Source organism: Cheilinus undulatus, linkage group 24, assembly GCF_018320785.1.
Source record: "Cheilinus undulatus linkage group 24, ASM1832078v1, whole genome shotgun sequence".
Taxonomy (NCBI): domain Eukaryota; kingdom Metazoa; phylum Chordata; class Actinopteri; order Labriformes; family Labridae; genus Cheilinus; species Cheilinus undulatus.
In genome coordinates this window covers 14352066-14370497 of record NC_054888.1, presented here as the reverse complement: position 1 = coordinate 14370497, position 18432 = coordinate 14352066, and the positions used below count along the sequence as shown (strand labels likewise).

At 41.1% G+C, this 18432-nt stretch overlaps 1 protein-coding gene and 1 long non-coding RNA gene across 2 annotated transcripts; one reads left to right on the top strand and one right to left on the bottom strand.

Annotated features, from left to right (window-relative positions):
- Positions 1-525: 525 nt before the first annotated feature.
- Positions 526-14745, bottom strand: obsl1a (obscurin like cytoskeletal adaptor 1a). Its single transcript, XM_041781581.1, has 25 exons — positions 14358-14745; positions 10773-12031; positions 9618-9887; positions 9076-9336; positions 8626-8931; positions 8158-8424; positions 7795-8070; positions 7349-7463; positions 7035-7195; positions 6676-6948; positions 6311-6586; positions 5938-6213; positions 5578-5853; positions 5228-5503; positions 4861-5130; positions 4499-4765; positions 4155-4424; positions 3798-4064; positions 2711-2977; positions 2462-2574; positions 2192-2345; positions 1924-2085; positions 1487-1591; positions 1132-1398; positions 526-1046 (listed from the first exon to the last, which is right to left on the bottom strand). Exons 2-25 carry the CDS (start codon positions 11944-11946, stop codon positions 769-771), a joined length of 6627 nt encoding a protein of 2208 aa, XP_041637515.1. The 5' UTR covers positions 11947-12031; positions 14358-14745; the 3' UTR covers positions 526-768.
- LOC121506077 lies at positions 2004-8743 on the top strand. Its single transcript, XR_005991608.1, has 4 exons — positions 2004-2138; positions 2245-2372; positions 7362-7509; positions 8613-8743. It is a non-coding gene; the product is annotated as an uncharacterized LOC121506077 (long non-coding RNA).
- Positions 14746-18432: the final 3687 nt, after the last annotated feature.

The window sequence follows — 18432 nt, the reverse complement described above, 5'->3', positions numbered from 1 at the left end:
AGAAATAATTTTGCATCTTAAAGCCGCTAAATTCTTATTTTAAGTACAAACGCTGACGATATTATGGTAATATTGCAAATGAGCGTAGTAACCGTTGGCTAACACTATTTAGCCTCGGTAGCCGCTAACGTACGCTCTAAAGTGGTGGAAAGGTAGCGTATAAGTATTTTTATTCTTATAAAAGTTTGAAATTTTTTAAGGATTTTCTTACTAGCAAATCAAACTAACTACAGCACTGAACTATGTATTGACCCTTTGTTTCCCCCCTTAAATTTAGATTAGCTGGATTTTATGGGACAACAAAACCCAAATAATTCTCCAGGTATGGAAATATGAGATGCAAGAACTATTTTAGTATCTTTTTCATATATGGGGAGAAATAAGTTATACAAAATGTGATTTGATTAGTTGGGCTTCCATTATTTAATCAGTTAGCTATTTCTACGTTGTAATTTCTATTGCTAACTTGTCCAGTTACCTAAAATAATGCAGATGTTTTTACATTTTCTTAGTCAGAGACATATATAATTGTAATTGTACCACTTGAGATTTATTTTGGATTGTTCACTCAAATAAAGGAACAAAAAGTACATTAGAAAACTTAATCAGGCAAATAAATATATCCTACACTGTAAAAAAGAGTATCTTATCTGAAGTAAAATGCTTCAGGTATCTCCAAGTACCTTCAATTTGAACTAAAACTTTCCCATTTTAGCAGTCCTTCTTTTCTCTTCTCCATCAGATTCACTTGCTTTCCTGTCTTTTTCTTCACTTTTCCATTACAGTGAGCATGGCGCTGCTCTTGGCTTTGCCCATGGTAAACTTCACTACCCCACTCATGTCCACACTGGTGTTTTTCAGGGTGAGTTTGTGGACCGTCCCACGGTTTTCCACACGGACGAAGGGGCCCGCTTGTAGGGTTTCTCCATTCAGAGTCCAAACGGGGGGCTTGTTTATGGCAACAGACACCTCGCACTGGAAACATGCTGGCTCAGACTCAATAACCTCCTCATCTTCCAGCTCTTTGACCATTACGAGCGCTTGGGCTGCAGCAGAAAAGGGGAAAAATGTTAATCATATCAGATTCACCTGAGAATTTTTGCCTTATTTAAGGAGCTACAACCAACCTACCTTCTACCATCAGTTTGGCTTTGCACGTGTGCTCTCCAACCTCGATGCTGTATGTGCCTTCATCCTCCACAGCCGCCTGCAGGATCACCAGTTTATGTGAGCATCCATCAGCCAGGATTTCAATCCGATCTGAGGGAACCACCTCCTCATTGCCCTTATACCAGGTGGCTTCGCAACGAGGTGTGGAAATAGTGCATTCAAGGATCACACGATGTTTCTCCAGGGCTGTTCGATCTCGCAGAGGTTTTACGATGGAGACAGGAAGTTCTAGGGTGAGAGAAGAATGTCTTTGGTAACATTTTAAGTGTTCTAAATGCCCCAAAACTGAAGTTTTACGTTAAAAAGTTGGATTTACCCTCGACTTCAAGGTATGCTGTGGATTCAACATCCCTGGCTACAAAGCGGATTTCCCCAGCATCCTCAGCTGTCACATTACACATCAGTAGGAAATGTTTGGTCCCTAAAAGAGAACAGCAGACACAAGGGTTAATTCATGTTCTCTGTGCTACATCCTGGTCTTGCAATTGTCTTTACACCCACCAGAGGTCCTCCTAATTACTTATATCACGTCTAGAAGCAGCCTCTTCAGTCTCTTTGTAAAATTTTTAATGGTGTCCCCTGCTCAGTGTCCTTTGTTACTTTATCCGACTTTGTTGTAAAATTTTCACACCTTTCAGTCTTTGGTTACTGAGGTTATATGGGTATTTAAGTGATTTAAATTTGCATGATTATTTGTTCTCTCTTACAATAATGGGGGGATCTCATGACTTATTAAACTCCTCCTTTTCTGACCTTCAGTGCGGATTTTGATGGTACTAGTCGGCCGGATCTTGTGGCCATCTTTGAACCACTCCCCGGCAACATCTTCCAGAGAAACTTCACACATGAAGACAGCATTTTGGTCCTCCTGGATGTAAAGATCCTCCAGGTCCTGCACTAACTCCAACTTGTGCTCTGTGAGGTGTGTAGGGAGATTTAGATCAGTAATAATAGAGTCCAGTCACAAGGTAAGGAAATGGTCATTGTATGTGCAACTTTTGGCTTGTGTTCTTATTCCTACCATAAACCTCCAGTGTACAGGATGTGTTTATTTCCCCTGTATCACACATGTAGGTGCCAGAGTCAGCCAGGGAGCACTGCATGATTTGACAGAACCGCTTTCGGCCCATGGAGTAGATCCGATAGTTCTTTCCAGGCTTCAGCTCCGTCCCGTTCTGGTTTGCAGAAGCAAATGGTTACAGGTATTTCTCATGAGCCTTAATGTTATTTTACAGTACGCAAAAGCATACTTGAGAGCAATTTGATCATCAACTCCTTTTTTTTTTTTTACCTTAAACCATTTAACCTCAACTATTTGTCTGGAGAATTCACACTCAAGAGTGGCAGGGAATTCCTCCTCTACACGGACATCTGATAGTGGTTTCAGGATGGATACCGGAGTCTCTGTCAGTGATTAAATCATGTGATTAAATATCACTTACTATTCAGAAGTTGTCAAACTTACTGTTACCTATCAATTTAGACTTAAAGCTCTTTTTTTGGTAAGCCCAAGGGCAGAGCCTCAGAGGTTTGTATTTACCTTTGACAGTGAGCCTCGCAGTCGTGCGTACCCCTTCAGCTGAGAAGACAATTGTGCCTGTGTCCTCCAGGGTTAGGTTTGACAGGGTAAGGCCATGGACTAGCCCGTTAGTGCTCACCCGAAACTGGTTGTTTGGTTTCACACGGATGCCATCCTTCTGCCAAATTCCCTCCACATCTGTGTGGGAGAGCTCCACCTCGAAGGAGGCTGTCTCTCTTTCAAAGGTTTCCTGGTCAGTTAGGCCTTTGCGGATGGAGATTTTGCGAGCTGAACATTAAGAGATAAAATAGACAAGTATATTAAAGATTTAATAAGCTTTTCTTTTCTGGACTAAATTAAACAAAACAGATAAAAAGCAAAGATGTCGAGAATACTTCCTAAACCCTTGGAAAAACACATGGCCAGTGTAATACTGAAGCAATTTGTAAACTAAATCTTACATTTGCATTTTAGATTCACTCATATTTCTTTAGAATTTAGCTAACACTTTCACTGTACCTTGAAAAGAACACAATGTTTCAAGGATAACACAAGCTGTTTCGAATATAGACCCAGCTCGGTTTATCACAGTACAAAAACAACACCTACAGGGGCTCCATGTTCCATTGTCACCGTGTCATTCAACACACCATTGTTGACAGCATGGCTGTGATTCAAAAAACCTTTTCACGCTTACAGGTCTCGCCCAGCTATTCTTAGTGTCTCTTTGCACTATGACATACTTTGAAAACACCTTGCAATGTATCTTGTTCTCCACTTGCACAACTGTGTCAGATGGGGTTCCAGTAACAAGGTTGTACATTAAACTAACCGCTGAAGAAATCCTGTTCTGCCTAATGAATACTCTAAATATTAAACAACTATCAGATTTGAATTGTTTCTAAATGAGAAAAAAAAACTTTTATTTGAAAAAAATGCCAAATTCTTCTGGTTCCACAATTTCAAACATGACAATATGCTACCTTTTTCTCTCTTATGTTGTGGCAGATTTCACATTTGAGGTCTTAATGATTCTGTTAAAAAAAAAAAAGCAATAAACACAATTCTGAGATACCAACTCTTATGAATAAACACCTAGTCCACTTACGTTCCACATTGAGCTTGACCTGTGCCCGGTCATGCAGGGTCTCACAGCGGTAGGTTCCCCGGTCGGCCAGCGTCAGGTTCAGGATTGTCAAACTGCGTTTACAACCATTCTGAGCCAGGATGTACCTTGGACCTGGCTGGATGACCACCCCTTGCCTCATCCACTGGACTTCTCCCGTCTCAAGGCTGATCTCTGTCTCCAGAGTAGCATCGCAAAACTCTTCTGCCATAACAGCCTCCATTTTCTTGGTAAACATGACTTGAGCCTCTAAAGATAGGGAGTAGAGACAGAAAGGAAATGTTTCAATGATCTGCTGGTCATGCAGCTGATCCTTTCTTTGTATTAAAGTAATCTTACCTTGAACTTTGAGGCTTGCTTTGCTGATGTGTCCCTCAGCCTCTGCTGTAATCCTCGAGCAGTCCAACATCTGGCACTTTTTGATCACCAAGGTGTGACACAGTCCGTTCTGGCTTGCCTGGAAACGATCACCAAGGTTGATAGGCTCATTGTCCATGAGCCAAACCAACTGGACATCCTCAGGGGAAACCACACACTTGAAAGTGGCATCTTCTCCTTCAAGAACAGTGGTGTTGTGGAGCTCCGTCAGGAACTCCACCACTCGAGGCACTAAAAAGACAGAATGGAGATCATGAATCTCCGGTCTTACCCCAAGAAGGACTTCTGAATGCAGGAATACTTACTCTCTACTCTCAGAATTGCTGTGGTCCGATCATCTCTGGACTCGCAAGCGTACTCCCCAGAGTCCTCTCTGGTTAAACGGTGGATAGTCAAGCTTCGCTCAACTCCATCCGCTCTTATGGAGAACCTTCTGCTTGGAACTATCTCCAAGCCATTAAGTAGCCACTGGACGTCTGCTTTTGGCTTGCACACGTGACAGCGGAGGGTCACCATACCGTCAGCATGGGCCACAGTGTCTCGCAGAGGACTCACAAACTTTATTCTCATTTCTGTGAATCAGAAAACAAAAAAGATTGAAATCTCATTTGAGTCCTACCATAAAATGTTTTAAAACGCTTTTGGATCAGGAAGCTAAGATGCTCACCTTTCACAAGCAAGCTGAAATGGACCTGGTCTGTGTTCACGTCACAGGTGTACTCGCCAGCATCAGAGCGCCTCAAAGGGTCAATAGTAAGGGTGCGCTCGTGACCATCGGTGAGTGCTTGGAAACGCTCGCCTTCCACAGGTGTCCAGTCTTTCAGCCAACGTACTAAAGCATTTTCCTTTGACACATAGCTCATCAAGGTCACACTTTCTGCCTCATAACCCGTAATAACAATGTCATCTTGCTTGTTCACAAACGTAACCGGAGACTCTTCAATAGAAAGAAAGAGAGAAAGTCAACAGTTCACTTATCTTCTTACAACTGTTTTTGTAATCAGACATCTGTAAGCATCATTCAGAGTTTTTACCTTGAATCCTGACAATGCTAATCATCTTGTCATCCACTGCATCACACACATATTTCCCAGAATCTGATGGCTGGATGTTTGAGATGATAATTTTCCTCAAGGTGCCGTAGGTCTCTATGTAGGTACGGGAGTCATTGGAGAGCAGGCAGTCATTGCAGTACCACTGGACCGGGGCGTTGGCGCGAGAAACTTCACATGCCAGGATGAGCTCATCCCCTGCCATCATCTCCTGGTAGTCAGGGTCATTGGAGTTGCCTACGATTCTCACTGGAGGTTCTAAAGCCACAAAAAGAGGTGAACTGTTTGAAATGAAAACATTCATTTTAAAATATTCACAACATGAATCTTACCTTCTACTGTAACCTGGAAGCTGATGCTGTCATCTCCAACATCCAGGAAGTACTCTCCAGAGTCTTCTAGTTCAGCATTTAGGATGACCAGCGAGCGGAAAGGACCTTCTTCTTCTTCACAGAACCTTTCATCACCCTCAATACGATAGCTGTCCTTGTACCACTTGGCAACAGCATTGGCTCTGGACAGCTCACACTCCAGCACAATGTCGTCAGAGATCAGGGATTTAATATTTGTCTTTATCTCTGACTTTCGTAAGATCTTCACTGGAGGCTCTGAGGATACAGAATTACACACCAGCTCTCAGTGGTGGTCTTTGAGTTAGTCCTGTAGAAAAGAAACAGTCTAAGGTTTCTTACCTGAAACTTTGACCTGGAAATCAATTTTATCATCCAAAGCGTCACAGGTGTACTTCCCAGAATCCTCAGGTGTGGGAGAGCGGATAGTCAATCGATGGATTAGTCCATCTACTGTGATAGCTATGTTACTGCTTTCCTGTATTTCTTTCCCGTTTAGCCACCACTTGACCTCAGCATTTAGTCGGGACACTTCAATTTCCAGCACGATTGGTTTGCCAGTTAAACTGTCCAATTTGTCAGGCATGTTCGCAGGACGAGTAAGAGTCACGGGTGACTCTGGGAGAAAGACAAGAACCAGGTTATTTAGAGGGGGATGATCGTGAATGATGGAAAATCTTAATGCAAACTTGTTCGCCTTCTGCCTCAATCTTACCTGTAATGGTCACAAGGAAGGCCACAGAATCATCTTCCGTGTCACAGATATATTCGCCTGCATCATCCACAGTGGTAAAAGGTATGACCAGCCTACGCTGGGCTCCTTCAACCTCCAGGATCAAGTTTACACCCTCCTCTACCTCCAGGTTGTCTTTGTACCAACGCACAGGGGCATCTGCATGGGAGATCTCACAGTTGAGCTCGAGCCTCTCAGGGGCCACATGGGTCAGTTCCAAGTCTGATTCCTTGGGGAAAATTATTCTAACTAGTTGCTCTGCAAAAGGAAAAGGAAAGTTGAATGCAGTCCTTTTTTAATTTTTTCTTCACATTATTAATGGCGGCATGGGAAGAATTCAGTCTTACCCTTGACTGTAACTTGGAAAAAGACAGAGTCTCCGTCTGTTTCACATACATACTCTCCAGCATCCTCCACTGAGCCACTGAGGATAGTCAGCCTCCTGTAAGGACCCTCAGATATCAGCTGGATGTTGCTGCTCTCCTCCACTTCCTGGCCATCCTTGAACCAACGCACCTTCCCACTGGAACGGGACAGCTCACATTGCAAAGTGATCTCCTCTGAGATGTAACCCTCCATGACAATATCATCCTTTGGTTCCACAATCATCACTGGGGGTTCTGTGTTTGAAGTTGGAGGTAGTCGGTGAATTGAGATGTCCTATGTATTTTTAAACACTACTTAAACAGGAAGAAGGCGCATGTACCTCTTATATTAACAGTGAATTCCATGCTGTTGTTTCCTGCCTGGCAGGTGTAGCTTCCAGCATCGGAGGTCTCTGCAGAGCGGATGATCAATCTTCTCATTGTTCCCTCTGCCTGCAGAGTGATGTTATCACTGGGCTTAACTTCACAGCCATCCTTATACCTGAGACAAACAAAACAAAAAGATAACAATGCCTTGAATAACCAACTGATGACACAAATGAAAAGCAACAAAGAACTGTGTTGGAAAAAGAGCTTGCATGGATGGACTTGTTGGCAACTTTCTTTTAATTGTTCTTATTCCTTTTCATCCTACCAAACAACTTCAGCATCATCAGCAGAGACATGGCACATCAGCACCACGGGGTCCAGCTCCATGCTGCTCTTATGGTGTTCCTCCTCTGGGATGGGGGTAAACTTTACAGGAGGGCCTAAATAACAGCAAGAGAGAGGAATGCATGTCAGCTACAACACCAGGTACTACTCAGTTAACTTGTCACTTTTAAATCAGAAACATTCTTATAGAATTGTTCAAATCCTAATACCTATCATGGTATCATCATTAATTGTTGTAATCATTTATTTTGAACAGTCATCTAAGATCTGGTCAAAAGTTTGTCAGATTTGTTCCAACCAATGCTTATTTTCTATACCTTGATTAAAAAAAATTAGTTTAACAAATTTCTACCCATAGACTGTTAAACATCATGCACATGACCAATGCCAATTATCCCCAAATACAAGTTTTAATGAACATTTTACCTGCAACATCCACATTGAATTGGATGACATCTCCTGAAGTTTCACACGAATAAACTCCAGAGTGAGATGCATCAGCCGACTGAATCACAACTCTCCTCATGTTTCCATCTGACTGGATGTTAAGGCCATCGGTCACTTCAAGTTCCTTGCCATCTTTGAACCAGGATACTTTTGCAAAGGGGTGGGAAACTTCACAGTAGAGTACAATGGCGTCACCAATTTCTACCCTCTTTTTGCTGTCCGACTCTGACAGAGGACTGAATTTTATCACAGCAGCTGTGAAGAAACAAACCCACAATTACATCTCACAAAAAGGCATCAATGATAGGCCTAAAACACCAGAAATGATGCTTTTACACCTACGTTTAACTTTTAGAGCAGCTGAATCCCTGACTCCGTTGGCTATGAACGTGATCTCTGCTGTGTCTTCTGTAGAGCGAGTTTCATGGATAACCAAAGAGTGCTTTGTTTGGGATTGCTGTATTGAGTATCGGCCACCATGCTTTAGTTGGGCACTATTTAAAAACCAGGTTCCAACCATTGTTGCAGACAGTTCAATGGAGAAGTGGGCATCTTCTCCTTCCACCACCTCACAGGCTTTGAGGTTACTATGAATCTTGGGACCAGGAACTAAGGAAACAGGAAAAAAATTTACAAAGAAACTAAACCTCACTGGAATTTCACCTACCATAGAATTTCTTATGAAAACAACACAAAATGTTGTTGGTATACATCTGCAATGTTGGCCAGATTCTATGTTCAAAGAAAGTGAAGATACTTTTAGAACATATAGTAATAAATGCATTTCTGCTTCACAGTTGACTTCCTCACCAAGATGGACGGCTTTGGGAAACTCCACATGCCCACTTCGCCCATACTTGTTGATGCAACAGACACGGAAACGGTAGTTGCCTTCACACGGCACGCTGTCCCCAGTGACCTCGGCTGTTGTCATGGTCTCTGAGGTGAAGCACTTCTGCCATTCTTGGGAGCCTACTTCCTGTCTCTCCACGACAAAGATGGATCTGGTGGACGTTTGGCTGTTGGGGGCTGGAACCCAGGTAAGCAGGGCACTGTTGGGGCGATCTGCGTCCATTTTGACTCCGACAGGACAGATAGGAGGGCAGTGTCTTGTAGCTTCAAAAAGGGGAAGATGCACAATGGTTATACATTGCCAAGGCAACTGGGGTGGGTTGTTAAAGACGCCATCCATCCATCACCACACAATTTTCATCGTTGATATCTAACAAAACCTACTGTGAACAAGTTTAGAGAGTTTACCTTTCACTTTGAGACGCGCTGAGGTCTTGGACCTTCCTGTGACAAAGGTAACCACCCCAGAGTCATGATAGGCCACGTTGACAAAGACCAGAATGTGAGTTTTGCCGAAAGACTTCAGGATCGTTTGGTGCGTCTCGTGTAACTTTAGACCATCTTTAAACCAGTGAACTTCCATGTCATCGCTTTCTACCTCCACACAGAACACGGCATTTTCGCCTTCTAGGACCTCCAGCTTCCGAGGAAGTTTACGAATAATAGTACCTGTAAGTACAACATCTTTTTGTAGTCACGTTTATTTGTATGGTATACCTATGGCATTTACATAAAAGGTATAGTAGCTGACTTTCACTTAGTACAAGAATTACAATTGTATGATTTAAACAAATCAGGTTTAAGATAGTTGAGGAGTTTTGTTAACTCAAGTTTCACTAGAATAGCTTTTCCCAATGAAACCCTAAAAAAACTAATATTTTTTGAAGCCTTAAAATATAGTCTCTTAACTTGATGTTACAATTACTTCTGAAATCTAAAGTACAACATACCTTTAACTGATAGCTCTGCAATGCTCTTTGCTCCATCAGGCATCTCACAGAGATACACTCCATCGTCGTCCGTCCCAACATCATGAATCGTAAGTCTCCGTCTGGTTCCTTTCTGCTCCATCCCGTACTTACTGCTTGGCATCAGCCTCTGATCCTCTAAGTACCAAGCCGATGGAATCGACTCGTCAGGCACCTCACACTCCAGCACGGCAACATCCCTCTCCCTCACCTCTACATCTTTCAGTGGACGTCGGAACCTCACTGCTGGGCCTGCAGAAAAAGGTAAATGGATATTTAAGAAGAGCTCTTTTACCTTGAGAAAGGTAGATGGGTTGTACATTTTTGATGGTAAAAGTTAATTCAAAAAAACTTTTAGCCTTGGCTAAAACTGACATAAAATGTTCAAAGATATACAGGTATAATGAAACAGTTTTACAATAATGATAAGGAGATTGATGATAGTGATTATGCAGCCTATAATGCAGTATTGTTGCCCATGTTACATCCCAATCTACTTCCAAACAATTTGAAATTATATGGCAAGTACAGACATTTCCAATTCATTTAAATTTCCTATGCCATCATTCATTAAATGCTTTTAAAGCAATGCTCAGTTTCTTTAATGGCACCCCATTATGTATGTGTATAAAGGACTTGAATATTGACCCCGTCACTAAGCGAACACTTGTGATAACGACAGCTGGCACAATGTATGGCTGTGTAGATGATAAGGTGTTTGCCCTTGACAATTATCTGCCCATTATGCAGGGATCAGGACAAAGCAGTTTGCCACTTTAGAGGGTGATGGCATGCATTCATACAAGGAACATAAAGCAGTTACGCTTAAAGTATTTTTCTGAGTGGCTGAATGAACCTGTAATGTGATGAATCTTTCATTTGCTCTGTTATTTGTTGGTTTGAAATTGTGTATTCAATGGCAAGAATGAAGCTTGCACAGATTTTGCCCTGTTTGATATAAATAAGACAACTGTACAGCTTATTTATTTGAAGTCTATTCCATTATGCTTTTATAAAAACCAAAAAGGTTTACCTCTCGAATTTAGGAAAGCTTTTTTATTTTATCATTGTATTAGCAATGGTTTTCTATCAGTCTATCAAACCATATTTTTTGGTAAGCTGGAAAGTTTTTCCTACCTTTGACAGACAGGTGAACAGCACTGAGTGTGTTTCCAAGAGCATTTGATGCTGCACACACATAGAGTCCTGTATCCTGAACTTTACAGTACAGGACCTTCAGTGTGTAGTATCCCTCTCTATCCTCAAATATCAGATGACGCCTCCCAGGCTCAAGGGGAACCCCATCTTTCTTCCAAACGATCTCTGGCTTGGGCTTCCCAGTCACAAAGCAGCGGAACTTGGCATGCTTCCCCTCTGCGACTGCAAACTTCTTGGCTTTGGAAGCGTTGACAGATTGTTCCTCTGCAATCCTGGACAAACTGAGCCTACTCGCCCTGTGCTTTGGAGACCACTTACTGCTATTCTGGCCACTTGAAGACTTCTTACTATCCTCCCGCTCTGGTACTGGCTCAACAAGCAGGACAGCACCAGCCAAGGCCTCACCATTACAGTTGACGGCCTTGCAGGTGTAGACACCTTTGTCTGGCATTCGTGTCCTGTAGATCTTGAGCTGGAACCAGCCGCCATCTTGATTGCTCACGCTGAAGTGTGCACTCTCAAAGATGTCATTCAGCTTCTTCCCGTCTTTCTCCCATGTTACCTCGGGAAGAGGAGTACCCCAGATTTTGCAGGAGAAGGCGGCATCTTCTCCGCGATCCACACGCAGAGAGAGAGGCTTAATGAGGAATCTCGGTTTGTCATCAGACATTAGATCCACCTCCTCACTTAACTTGCTGTTCTTTCTGTGCTCTCCATTCAACCTCTCTCCATTTTCACCATTTTGCACCGCACAGTAGCCATTGAGCTGTCCTTTGAGCTCACCATTCTCCCTCACTGGTTGCGCCACACCGTTGACCGCCATTTGCCTTTGCCCTCCTTCTTGCGTTGAGGCCTCTCCTTCCACTTTCAAGGTGGCTGCTGCATAAGTCTCGCCTATGCTATTTTTGGCTTTGCAAATATACTGGCCAGCATCCTGTGGGGTCACTCCAGTAATGGTCAGCAGGTAAGCTTTTCCCTCCTCAGAGAGCTTGTAGTGTCCATCAGAATTGATTCTCACATTTTTACGCTCCCAGATCACATCAGGACGAGGGTCCCCATCGATTTGGCAACGTAGTGTTGCATCTGTGCCACACTTTGCCAACACAGGGCGTGGATATCCCAAAACACGAGGAGCACCACCAAAAATATCCATAGTTTTGTCTCTTTTTTCTCAGTGTGGTTGAAGAACTGTGTTTTGCTGCTAGGTTGATTCGCTTAGAGATCTTTGCTGAAAAGTGCTGCAAGATAAAGAAAAGTTTACATCAGAAGTCAGTCAACTTCAGTGTTAATAGTGAATCAAATAAATTACTACGCATCTTCAGAAACTCAAGCCTTATTTATACTTCTTCACTGAATCTGAGCTGTATCAAATACTGTACAGTTCTTGTTGCTCTGGAGCAACCCAAAGGCCTGTGCAAGGAGTTTGACTTGCACCTCTTCAAAAATGTAACTACATTTTGAAATTAACAAGCCTGCAAGTTCTTAAATCGGTCCACTGGGTAGCATCAGGTGGCTGCCACTCCACTGCCAATTGCTGTGGACCAGGGGTTCTCAACCTTTTCAGCCCGCGACCCCCAAAATAAAGGTGCCAGAGACCGGGGACCCCACTATATCTGTAGGTGGTTGAACAGCCATGAACATTCAAGAACAGTCATGTGGAGACAAGGCTGAAAAGAGGTCAGCAAAACCATGGTCCATTGTGAAGTTAAGCTGTGAAAACCATATTTTATATTTGACCTGAATAAGAACCACTGTTATCAACAAACATATGCCTTTATCTATTCATTTAGCCTTCTTTCAATGTAATACTTTTTGTTAAAACTTAATTAAAATAGGTTTAAAATTCCTAAAGTTGGTTAATAATGACAAAAATGGTGGAAACAGCGGTGAAGTTGGATTTTTAAAGAAAATAAATGGGTTAGAAGTGGGAAAAATAAGATAAAGTGGCAAAAACAGGAACAAAGTGGTAAAATAGGATTAAAAAGTGGGTGAAATGGCTTTAAAGTGCAAAAAAATTGTTAAAATTAGGTGGAATGGGATGGAAATTTGATATAAACTGGCAAAAATTGGTTAACTCTGGTTAAAATGGGCAATAAGTGGTGTAAAAAGTGGCTGTCAGAGGCAATAATGGGTTAACAGTGGCAACTATAGGCAGAAAGTAGCAAGAATTGGTTTAGAAGTGGTAAAAACTGGCAGAATGGGTTTGAAATGGACAAAAATAGGTTTTAAGTGTTAAAAGTGCTAAAATCTGCAAAATTGGTGTTAAAAAGTGATGAAAAGAGTTAACATATGGTAAAATTGGTGTAAAAGAAGCAACAGTGTGATAAAATATTCTTTTTTTTTTTTTTTTAAGGCATCTGGTGACCCCCTCTCAGTTTCTCACAACCCCCAAGGGGGTCCTGACCCCAAGGTTGAGAACCACTGCTGTAGGCAATAAACCAGTTCTTCAAATCTACTTTCCGTCATCCAACGATATTGGAAGTGCGTGTCCTCATCCATGTCTCAGTGCAAAATATTCCCCATCCTCTGCTTCAACTATACACCCACCACCTCTGATGACTCCTCTCTTTCTTTCTTTGCAGTACTTGCCGTATAATCAACTATTGACAGTTGATGTAGTGGGACCAGAACCTGGCGATACACCTAACAACTTTCAGGTAGAGTTTTCCAGAACTACCTACAAACTAATGCACAGCTATGTAGTGCTCATGACGGCATAGGCCACTCTAGCGTAGGCCACATGGTTTAGCCAAGATTCAATGTAGAAGTACAAACTAAACAAAACAATAACTTCCTACAGCATATTGGTTTTCTTGCATCTAAGTCCTGTACAGTTTTGTTTACATCTGACTTGTGATAATTCAGAGCAGTGATGCCTGCACTGAAGTGTTTCAGACACTCAGATTTCTTCGAGAACTTGCCAGGGCTTAACTGAAATTTAGTTCGCTCATTATCACTTGCATGGCTGCTTATTAAAGTCGGTTTTCTAGCAAACATAACTCACTCTCGGTTGTCTCTCAGCTGGTGCTGTAACTCATTGAAGAGTGTATTTATAAAGCAGTCTGTCCCAAAAAAAGACGCTAGAGACCATGTGCCACACAGCACACACCTGCAGTCACTAACTACAGCAGAATGGACCTGAGAGTGTTTGTGTAAATAATTTGGTTATGTCTCTAAATTCTTGTTTTATTGTCAAAGCTCAAGCTAGTCCCTTGACAAAGATGTCTTGCGTTGTGACAGTTTATAGTCCAAGCCAAACCAGCCGGTGGAAAACATCAATCTCCCTCTTGTGGCTCATTTGTTTCCCTTATGTTGTCACCATCTTCCTCCTGGCATTAAGAATTGCAACCATCCCTGCTGTATGACGCACTACACTCCTTATTCAATACACATCATCTAAACAGCATGGATCATTACTCATGTGCTTATGTCTTCAGATGAAACAGGCTCAGCTTATAGCTCATGGAAAGATAGTTTTCCTAGATAGGAAATGAGCATAGTCTTGCCTATTAAACTTGCCAGAAAATAACTCTTTTATGATTACGATCAAACAGATAAACTCACCACTTCTTAAGGTGCCTGCTTTAAACCATTTTAGGTGATGATGATGTCCTCAAGCATTCAAGCTGGCTTCAGTTCATTCGTATGATCTTGGTCCTTCTTGGAGAATGTCTTTGCTTTGTAGAAATGCCAGATATTGGTTCCCTTTCTCCAGAAAACAGTCATGAAGCTCCTCTTGCCCCTCTGGTCTGGTTTGTTGTCTGCTAATTCTGGTGTGTCAGAGTTGAGGCAAGTGAGAAAAATAGCACCTTCAATCCACCCCTGTTGGCTTGCAATTATCGTTATGATCTCTTGATAGTGTCTCCTCGGTTTGGCATTTGGTACAGGTGGCAGAGAGGAATATGACCACAGTCTTTCAGCAGAGTTCTTGGTTCATGCGTCAGCTCTGATACTGTCATTGTCCGACAGCTAAAGAGTGAGAGAGAGGGGGTAGGAATTGGGGGGGGGGCGGCATTAAATGCTTTCACAGCTGCTGCCACTGCGAGCCACTACCTAAAAATACCCGCAGTTTCGATGACAGTGGGTCAGATAAAGTTAGGGCCTCCATTCACAGACCGTGGCTCTCTAAAGATAGTGGGGAGGGCGAGCTCTGCTGTGGATCACCCGGCTCAATAGATATCCCGAGTTAAACCTCAGAAAAGAAAGGACGCCCCAGCTGCCGGGGCTCCTTGAGTCATGAGTCATGCTGACCCATAAATAGGGTCAGATTGGAGTAAAACAGTAAAAGAAAAAGATTTATTCAAAGCGATGATTTAAAGCAGCACCAACTAGATTTAGGGCAGCATTGCAAAAATCCTGAAGAAGTTATTGCAACACTAGAAACACTGCCCCACCCCAATTGCTGTTGTGTAATATGTTTTGGTGTATAGCACCTACAAATCTTACCAGTTGATATAAACATTACTATCCTTCTAAATCCTATAATGAAAGGCTATTTCTGATATTTGATAGGGGATGTATAAACGGTTAGGCTTTCCAGATTAATAAATAGGATTCTAGAAATAATTTAATCAACATGTTTGGAAGTCCCATGGTTTCTTAAGGTTAAGAGGCTACAAGCTGATTTAAAGCAAGTATGAAAATATTTCTACCCAAAGTTTTCTACCTATTAAATCTATTAAAGGATCAAAATATGTATTTATAATGAATATTTCAGTCTTTTAATTTCAGCATAAGTGCATAATAACATTAAAACCTGAAAAAAATGTCATATGACACAAGAGCAGCATTATGTTTTTGTCAGAATTCTCACAAGTAAATCCTCTGTCTAAAGTAGCTTAGTAACATTGCTTTGTTTAAACATGCAGCACTCATTAAATGGTACGTGCATCTAATACTGGATAATTTATATGAAGTATTCCAGCAGTCGATTTATCAGTATTTGCTCATGCTTGACATGGCAAAAAATAGTTTGGCCCACCGGACGTCACATTGGAGCAAATTTGGCCCCCAACCCAAAATAAGTTTGACATCCCTGCTTTAGCGTCTTTAGCTGAAGCCAAAGCTAACATAGCTTTGCTAATTATGTAGTTTGCATTAATATGTAAGCCAACGTAGCTGTATATGAAGCTAAAGTTAGCCACTGTCTGCATAACTATCTCTAAAATGGGTCTAGCTTTAGCAAACGAAGTAAAATCTGACCTAGACATTTTGTTGCTTTATCTTTAGCTATGTTAGTTATGTAGCTATGCTGCCTATTTAGTTCATGTGACTAATGTAGCTTTTTCTGCTTCATCCTTAAATGTGGTTTTCTTTGTTTTATCTTTAGCTTTGTTAGTTATGTAGCACTGTTACCTATGTAGTTCACGTAGCTAATGTTGTTTTCTTTGCTTTATCTTTAGCTTTGTTAGTTATGTAGCATTGTTACCTATGTAGTTCACGTAGCTTATGTAGTTTTCTTTGCTTTATCTTTAGCTTTGTTAGTTATGTAGCATTGTTACCTATGTAGTTCACGTAGCTAATGTAGTTTTCTTTGCTTTATCTTTAGCTTTGTTAGTTATGTAGCATTGTTACCTATGTAGTTCACGTAGCTAATGTTGTTTTCTTTGCTTTATCTTTAGCTTTGTTAGTTATGTAGCACTGTTACCTATGTAGTTCACGTAGCTAATGTTGTTTTCTTTGCTTTATCTTTAGCTTTGTTAGTTATGTAGCATTGTTACCTATGTAGTTCACGTAGCTTATGTAGTTTTCTTTGCTTTATCTTTAGCTTTGTTAGTTATGTGGCATTGTTACCTTTGTAGTTCATGAAGCTGATGTAGCTTTGATTGTTTTATCTTTAGCTATGTAAGTCATGTAGCATTGCTAGCACTTTAGTTTACATAGCTAATGTAGCTTTGTTTGTTTTATCTTTAGCTATGTAATTTATGTAGCATTGTTACCTTTGTAGTTCACATAGCTAATGTAGCTTTGCTGGCTTTATCTTTAGCTATGTAAGTCATGCAGAATTGTTACTTATGTAGTTTACATAGCTAACGTAGCTTTGCTAACTTTAGATTTAGATGTGAGGCTTTGTAACCTACGTTGTCTATGTAGCTAACATAGCTTTGTTAGCTGTAGCCTTAGCTACGTTAGCTGCGTCAGTATGTTGTCATGTCAGGCAAGCCTTTTTCCTGTCAGCATATTGTTAACTTGGCTTTATTAAACACTTTGTTACAAGTCAAGTTTTTTACTTTTACCTCAAGGTATCCTAACCCAAACAGGAAGTTGAATCGGATTGTATTTAGAAAGTTTTAGCGTGTATTTCTGTCAGAGACAGATGCAGGGTCTCACTGTTGTGGTCTGCAAGAGTCTGCAGCCCCTCTGTCTTCTAAGCTTCGGCATCACTTGAAGTTTAGGATAAAACTGACATTTGTTGGCTTGTGGCCCCTAAGAATCGTTGATCTTATACGGTTGTACTTCTTACTACAAGCGTTGCTTGAGCATCCTGTTTTCCTCAAGAGAGCACAAGTAACACATTTAGAGAACCACTTGTGTAATTTTTATGTTAAATTGCAGCAAGGACCATTAGTAGTAGCTCTCATATATAATCTGTGTAATGAAAGTTTACTTTTAGGTAAACCTTATTAAAAGCAATCAATTAAACTGCAAATGCTTGACAGCTTTTATTTTAGGCTTCTTGAGTAATCTGTCCCATCAGTGTGTTTTTTTCCAACAATTTTCTAATATTTCTCGACACTCAGTATATATATTATACAGTACCACTGAAGAATTCTTTGTTTTCAGTTTTAAAAGATCATAGATAACTGTAGGAAACTGTAAACCTGAAATGAGATGGCAGTAGGCATGGTGTGTGATGTTTCTGCCTCTGTGTAAGCTGAGACTGTTCCTGCTGATGTATGGGACACTGATAAAGGAAAGATTACATAAGTGTCAAAAGAATTTGAGCTCATTATAACCCAACAAAGGCTATCCTCACTATCACAGTGTTAGGAAGAAACATTCTAAGGTCTTATTCATTCTACAAAACAAACAGGATAAACAACTTTTCTCTCTTATTTGACCAATAAAGGCCCAACACACAAACAAACTTAAATATACAAGGGAGCAACCTGTCATAGTTTCCATTTATGTAGTTTTTCTGCCTACCTGACACAGACGTCCCCACCCTTTCTTTATTAGAAATAGAGTTAAGTCATTTCTGACTTTGATTATGGGTCCTTGCATTAGTTTTTATATAGGTCAGTTTTTCCATGTAACACATTTCCTCTGCTATGTCTAACTCTTATACTGGACTTCAGGAGGTCACGTTTAAACTCCTTGGGATGGCCTTTGTCCAAGCAGGTATCAGGATTTTAAGGGGCAGATGTCCTTTTGGATCATCTTACTGGAAGTCAGGCCCAGATAATAAACCCATGGCCTAGAGAGAATAAATGTGAATCTTAAAATAGTCTCAGAAGTCTGAAAAATTTTGTCCCAAGTTGTTTCTAGTATTCACAGCCAGAAAATACATGAGTGATGGGCATTCGTTTGTCTACATATTTTCCTGCAAAGGATTTTTAACAAGTACTTCTTAGTTTTGTTAAGCTACTCTGATTATTCTGAGCTGTACTTGTAGCTCTTAATGGAATGGATATGATTA